General features: G+C 41.6%; 1 protein-coding gene across 1 annotated transcript in view; it reads left to right on the top strand.

Moving 5' to 3' along the window:
* fam135b (family with sequence similarity 135 member B) overlaps positions 1-2,932 on the top strand; it is a 158,328-nt gene extending 155,396 nt beyond the window's left edge. Inside the window, exon 20 of the mRNA XM_063185903.1 lies at positions 2,270-2,932. Within this exon, the coding sequence (XP_063041973.1) occupies positions 2,270-2,475 (206 nt within the window). The 3' untranslated portion in view covers positions 2,476-2,932. The remainder of the gene's footprint in view (positions 1-2,269) is intronic.
* Positions 2,933-7,500: the final 4,568 nt, after the last annotated feature.

The raw sequence follows: 7,500 nt of genomic DNA, 5'->3' as shown, positions 1-7,500 counted from the left end.
TTGAACTCGTCCCAACAATTAACCTTTAGCTGTTTTTCATTTTAAAGATCAATGCTGAATTTGGCAAATAAAAGCTGTGTAGCCTCTTACTGCAGCAGTGGTCGGCGGCGATCCTACTATTCACTTGCTGAAAATGCTTAACTACATCATAACAACATTGCTATGACATTACAGAGAGCCATAGTGCTGCGCTAAGGGGTTAAAGCTACGCTCCTTCAGTTTTTTTTCTTGTGGTTGTAGCCCATGCATGGTGGGAAAGGCAAGTTCAGGAGTGCCCATTGCCATAGAGCGAGTCGACAAACCCCTAAAAATGTTTGTTATCTGGGTTGAAGTAGCCTAAATTACTTAGTGCTAGTTTAACTTCTTGATATCCCCAACATCATAAACACATAAATGTTATAAGGACAACATGAGGGACACAGAAACCTGCTGAGAGACAGACTCCTAGATAGAACAATATCAAACAAACACTGCGGATGCGACATGACGTGATCTACTTTTGTGTAGTTAAAAATGTGCATATTATTGTAAACAAATGTGCATATGACGATGTACATAGGGCTTTTTTGTGTTTTATTAATGACATGTTATATATCCCACTTTATTATGTTCTTTGCTCTCTTCCAAAGTCATGAAATGCATTGTCAGTGTCCCAGTTAACATTCCCAGCAGTCCCAGCACAGTAAATATTGCCATGTCAATTCTCTACTATTTTGAGACTATTTGGTCGATTTCATTGTTAATTTCATGTCTTTGGGTGTTGCATTGACACTAATGCAAAGCCTCATACAGTACACCCTATAAGACAAGGGACACAGAGACCTGCTGAGATACACACTCCAGGATAGAGTGATATCAATCAAACAGTGTGCATATGACATGACTTGATCTACTTTTTCTGTAGTTGAAAATGTTGCAACAAATGTGCATATGGAAATGGGCATATGGCTTTTTGGTGTTTTATTCATGATTCTGTTCCTCGGAAATGTCTATATTTTTCCACAAGCAATGAAATTCCACAGAGAATTTTCCGAGTTAACACTCACAGTAATAAGATGCCTGAAGAAGATATACTATGATCGAAATTTTGCTTTGTTTAATAAATTAGGTATTTTGCAAGCAGTTTTCAAATCCTTCCTCCATTTCTCCTCAATCACTCCCAGCAGTTCAAGGTTTCTCTGGAGAGTTGTTTGTAGGTCATGGCTGATGCAACTGGTCCATCCGCCACACTAAGCACAACCCAGTGGATCTGTCAAAAGCAAGCTCATGAGATATACAATCAAATATAATCAAAACAATCGAACTGTCAATTGTCTGGATAATTTACATTTTGGATGATAACACAATGGCCTCAAATGTTCCTGATCTTGTACTGTTCTGTGTAAGAAGGGAAGGCACACAAAAGGCGCTCAAATTCTGGGATAAAATATAATTTATGGTAGAAAAGAATATCTCGATTGTGTTAATGTCACAAAAAGTGGGCAGCCGTATAGGAATGGTTTGGGAGGTGGTCAGAGGGTTGCAGGTTTGAAACCCATCCTTACCTCTCCCTACAAGTCCATCCATGACTGAAGTGTCCTTCAGCATGACACCTGACCTCATATTGCTCCAGGAACTGTAAACAATACTGTAAACATTGCTCCAAAACTGTAACAATACCGTAAAATACCTGAGAGTTACTGTGGATAAAGCAGCAGCTAAGTGTAATGTAATGTCAAAAAGATCTGTTGCAGCAACACAGGTCACACAGACAGTCAAACGCATGCACACACCACGCACACTAGGACTGTAACGATATACCAAATTCACAATACGGTTCATATAACCATTGATTTATGTAGTGTTATGAAGAATGCATTTTTTGGTGAATATAATCAGCTATTTTCCACATTTACCAATTTTACTGATACTGGTTCTCTTCGGCTCATTGTGTGTGTGTGTGTGTGTGTGTGTGTGTGTGTGTGTGTGTGTGTGTGTGTGTGTGTGTGTGTGTGTGTGTGTGTGTGTGTGTGTGTGTGTGTGTGTGTGTGTGTGTGTGTGTGTGTGTGTGTGTGTGCACGTGCCCAACTGCCCGTGCGTGCATGCAGAGCTCACAGTAGCAGTCACAGATCTCTGAAGGCTACACCTTAGACTGCTTGTTTGTGTGTGCCTAGAGACAACCGTAAGGCCATCTTCTCCTCTGCTTTGCTCTCTGGGCTATGTATAAAACGTAATGATATCTACTCTTATACTGTTTAATCTCTCTCTCTCTCTCTCTCTCTCGCCCCAGGTCCAGTTTACACGGAGATGATCAACAACCTGCTGCAGCCTCTGCTGGGAGAGAAGGATTGCCGTCTGATCCGCCACAACGTGTTCCACGCGCTGCCCAACACGGCAAACACTCTCATTGGCCGCGCGGCTCACATCGCCGTCCTGGACTCCGAACTCTTCCTGGAGAAGTTCTTCCTGGTGGCCGGGTTAGACTACTTCAAGTAGAGGCTGAAAAAGAAGCTGTAGGCACTATTTCATCCAAAATGGCCGCCTGGTGAGGAAGACCAAGGTTTGCTGTGTTGTGGGAATTTAGGTTATTTTGGTAACCTATGAGGTAAAGTCTGTATTATATGGTAAATATTATGATGTATATGAAGTACATAATATTGTTTATTTATTTTATGGTTTAAGTACCCAAGGCCTACATCCCATTCTGATTTCGGAAACTCCATTAACTTATGATGATGTCATTGAGACTTAATGGTTAGGCTAGTAAACACCATTCATCCGATTCTGAGGTCTGCCTTTTTAATATTTAGCTATTATTATCTATCTGCCCTAGCATCATGGATCCTATATAGTATGAAGGAATGCATGGTTTCCCAAGAGTTCTACAAAGGGTGTATAGAAGAGCCTTGGGGTACTTTGAAGTTAAAAATAAATGAAGCACTACCAAACTGTATCATGTATGATCAACAGCATTTAGCTTTATTGCTAACGACGACTTGAAGTTGAAGCTACTGAGTTCTACTTGAAGGTGAAGATTATTGAAGTGTCTGAGGACAGGACTTATCCTCTCCACTCTGTACATGTTATTCATATACAGGTGTAAAGTACAGTTTAGCCCACAGGTGGCTGTGGGAATATTTTAACATATGAGAAAATGACTGAAAACATTTCTCTCTGAGAAGGAGCATAATTTTATTTTTTAATCGACTAATGTAAGTAATGTAAGTGTACATATCATTCAGTGTTAATGTAAAGTCTTGAGCTTACCAAATCAGGATAGTGTCCATTCTGTCTCTGTGTGTTTGTATGTCTGTATCTTCCTATCCTAACTTGTGGTAAAATGTTGACGTTAAAATCAGACCTAATGAAATTCCTGTGTGTTTTGGTGTAACCGACAGTCATCTTATATTTGGTTAGTGAAAAATACTAATCACATATTGCCTTAATTGTCTAACAAAGGCTAAAACGCAGTGCTGCTTTGTCCTTTCATTTAACATTATATTGTGTTGCAATGTTTAACCAATGACTGCAGTTAACTACTGACGTTGAATTACGGAACACTGCAAAACATTTGTCGAAACCACTTAAGTATTTGCCTATATTTTATTTATCTACACCTCCTTGTATTTCTGTAAGGGTTTTTGATTGAGTTTTGTTTTGTAGTGTTTTTTTAATTATTTGTTCTTGTGCATCAGCTTTTGTGTGTATATGTGCTTGGCTTGCGTGTGTTTAACACCCAACTTCACCTCACAGTGTTAACACATTTGTGTGTGGCTGTTACCATGGTGACGATTAACACTGGAATGAAACTGTTGCCATGATACATGAATCCACATCATGGGCTGACAGACAGCCAGGTTGATCCCAATAAGAACCTACATGGCTCCTCGCAAGGCAACTTCATTTAGGGAGAAATTATGTTCATTGTGTTGCTGTATGTCCTGGTGTCAGTTTGCCTTTTGTCAAGTTCATTTAAAGCTTTTGCCTGATTTTCAGTGCATTTCTTCTGGGTTTTTTTTTCTTTTTCTGGTGTGAACTGTTCTGCCATCAGCTTGTCAGCTGCCAGTGTTTTTTTTTTTGGCAAATTGATGATTTCCTTCATCCTGTGCAGGCCATTACCTTTCCTTATTGTGCTTCAATAACAGAGTGGCATGGATCTCACAAGAAAAGGAAATCGTGATAAATTGAAGCCATCCTTCATTGGCAAAATGCTTTTGGCCATTCTTAGATTTTTTTTTTTGTTCGCTGTCACTCATGACTGGAGGCCATTGTTTGGTTTCTTTGTTTGTTTGTTTGCGGTGACAACATCACTGTGTGCGAAGTGTCACCGTGATTGACTTTAATTAAATGAACGACCTCCAGATGGCAGAGGCCTGGTGACAACGGCTTTTGATGCCCGAGTAAGCAAGTCTTTAACGGGCTGCCTGCCTGCCTGCCTGCCTGCCCGCATCCCTTCATACCCTCCCCATTGCCCATCATTTTCCAAACGACCCCCTTACCAAAGTGACCCCCTTGGCTTTGCACTCCTCCACCTCCACCTCCACCCCCCCAACCCCCCCCCCCCCCAAATCTCTTCATTCCTCCTCCAGTCACACACACACACGCACACACATATGCACACCCACACACACATGTCTACACACACACACACACACACACACACACACACACACACACACACACACACACACACACACAAACACACACACACACACACACACACACACACACACACACACACACACACACACACACACAGCAGTCTGTGGTGTGGTGTGTGTTTACACTCCAGACTTTTTGTGCGGGCGAGGCGAGGCGAGGCGAGGCAGGGCTATGTTTGCATTTACTGCCCAGCATAGCAATGAGGCAGGTGTTTGCAAATATTTCAAGGTCACTCAAGGACTGCCAGCAACACTGCAGGAACACATTTGCAGGCCTGCGACACACACACACACACACACACACACACACACACACACACACACACACACACACACACACACACACACACACACACACACACACACGCACACACACACACATGTGTGCATGCACACACACTGACTCGTTCCTGCTCACACACTCAGACATGCTATGCTCAAGAGAGGCTTACCTTCTTAGAGTGATGACAGACATGTTTTCCTGACCTCCTGCCATTGGCTGTAGCAATACATGAGGTAATAAATTAATGTGATAAAATATGTGGCTGTCCATCATTGTAGGGATATGGCTCTTTAAAAAAGCCGTCAGAATGTCCTTGTTACGGGAAGGATTCTTCTTCAGTTGTAAAGACGCTGGGAATCCAGTGGTTTGTCACATATCACAGAAGTCGTAAATTGGTCATCAGCAAATTTTGGTTGGCAGCTGTTTGTGGTGTTACAATATGTGCACAATAATGTGCACACCAGCCTTTCGTTCCACCAATGCCCCTGTTATGGAATTTTTTTTTAAATTGTTATCCTTAAACTTTAATTTCGATTTTGATTGGTTAGCTGTGTGCTGTGTTCAATAATGTCGTCATGTACACCAGGTTCAGCCCATATTCAGCTCCTTTTTGCGATGACAGCCTGTGAGCAGTTTTATCGCAGAATTTCAACACAATGACCATTCAACAGTGTGCCCATACTTGAAGGGTGTGTTGGGCACTAGTTTTATGCACTCATTCTGTCTTTACTTAATACTGTAGCAAAGAAATACTATAAAGTATGAATGTGTGATGGAGAGGCTTTACTTTAGTGGAGGATGTGCTCTGTCTGCCAATTTGGCCCCTTGGCATCATGGTCAGAGTGCATGATTGGAACACAAAGCTCAGGCAGACAGGGCTGGATTAAGACACAGGCTAGATATGGCTGCAGCCTAGGGCCCCACATTTATCAGGGGCCTTGGATTGGATAGGGGCAGGGGGGGGGGGGTGTCAATAATTGTAGAATTGTGCCAAGATGCGGAATTTCAAAATTAGTCTGCTGTTGAGTTTGAGTTTTCAGTTTTGTTAATACTCTATACTGGATCAGAATTACTGTATGACTACCAAATTTAATTGCAGAATTTGTCTTCTGTGGGGGGCCTACAGCTACCTATAGCCTAGAGGGCCCCATACCATCTTAATCCGGCCCTGCCCGGCAGACAGTTGTAACAGATGCTAACTAGTAGAGCTTGTCAGTAGGATCTTTGTAAACCTCCCTCCTGTAACCTCTTACCGATGCTGTGGCGCTCAGCTATCCACCTAGACCTTTTATCTCAGTGGTTTCGTACCCATGCTCCCATGCCGAATTTTCGCTGTGATTGGGAGGTCCCGGGTTCGAGCCCTAAGTGGCAAACTAGCACGACGAGTACCGCCACGAATGTTCAAAGCCGGGCGGGGTAACTGGTCTTGCCTTTGCTACAACGACCCATTTCATATTTGTCTGGTAAGAAGGTCTTGATGCTGGCTGGTATGGTGGTATTCTCTGGTGGTATTCTGTATTTTGCACTTCTCCTGAGTGATATTTTATCTCATTTTAATCCAAGTTCTTTTTTCACTATTATTATTCATCTTGCCTCCTTTTGAGTTTTTGTTGTCATATTTGTTGTATTGTTATTTATGTTTAATTGAATTCTGACATTGTATAGTATTTATGTGGTTTAGAGAGAGGGAGGCTGTCTTTCTGTGTCTGTGTGCATGTGTGTGTGTGTGTGTGTGCGTGCGTGCGTGCGTGCGTGCGTGCGTGCGTGCGTGCGTGCGTGTGTGTGTGCGCGTGTGCGTTTGTGTGCGTATGTTGTACCCTCTGGCAGCTTATTTTGTCATAAGTGTGACATGGCACTGTTAGTGAAGTGCAATCCAATCCTTAATTTGTCTACTGTTGCCTCCCGACTACCATTGTGCGATCATCTGACATGAACCCCCTCTGTGTCAACAAGTCATGAATGTAAAAATAAAAAAGTAAGAAAGAAACAAAAAAAGAAATGAAGGCACTGTGAGACTGTCACAAGTATTTAATGATGTATTTAATTAACTTATGGAGTACCCTGTATAGAAGCTTAACTGTGCCAATACTAATATTTTTCTATGTTTGCTTTCTGTCTATGTATCTTGTAGTAGCTAGGTAGTAGGCCATGTACATACAGTATATATACAACTATACATATACCATGATATCATGATGACTTACATCATATATTACAATAAATATTATCTTCTAATAAACCAGTTTTGTGGGTTTTGATTATTTCGTTAAAGATTGCCTTCAAAACATTCAAAGATTCCTAAAATTCAAAGATTCCTCCTTGGTTTGAAATATACTTCAAGCACCCAAACAAGTCAAGACCGAAAGATCTCAGCCATGGTTCCTTAGATTAGGCGTACAATAATAGGGTATAGGCCGATTTAATATATGTATTTCCCAGTCAATTAGTGTACACATTTCAGGAAAATAATAAATTGCCACTCACTGGCCCCAAAATGATGAACAGTTCAGCTGTCATAACAGAACTCCAATTTCTCAAACCTGTTTGAAGTCTTTTGAGAGATCCACATGACCACAT

This window comes from Engraulis encrasicolus, chromosome 20, assembly GCF_034702125.1.
Source record: "Engraulis encrasicolus isolate BLACKSEA-1 chromosome 20, IST_EnEncr_1.0, whole genome shotgun sequence".
Lineage (NCBI taxonomy): Eukaryota > Metazoa > Chordata > Actinopteri > Clupeiformes > Engraulidae > Engraulis > Engraulis encrasicolus.
The sequence above is the reverse complement of the archived record's forward strand: the minus strand, read 5'-3'. Positions and strand labels throughout refer to the sequence as shown.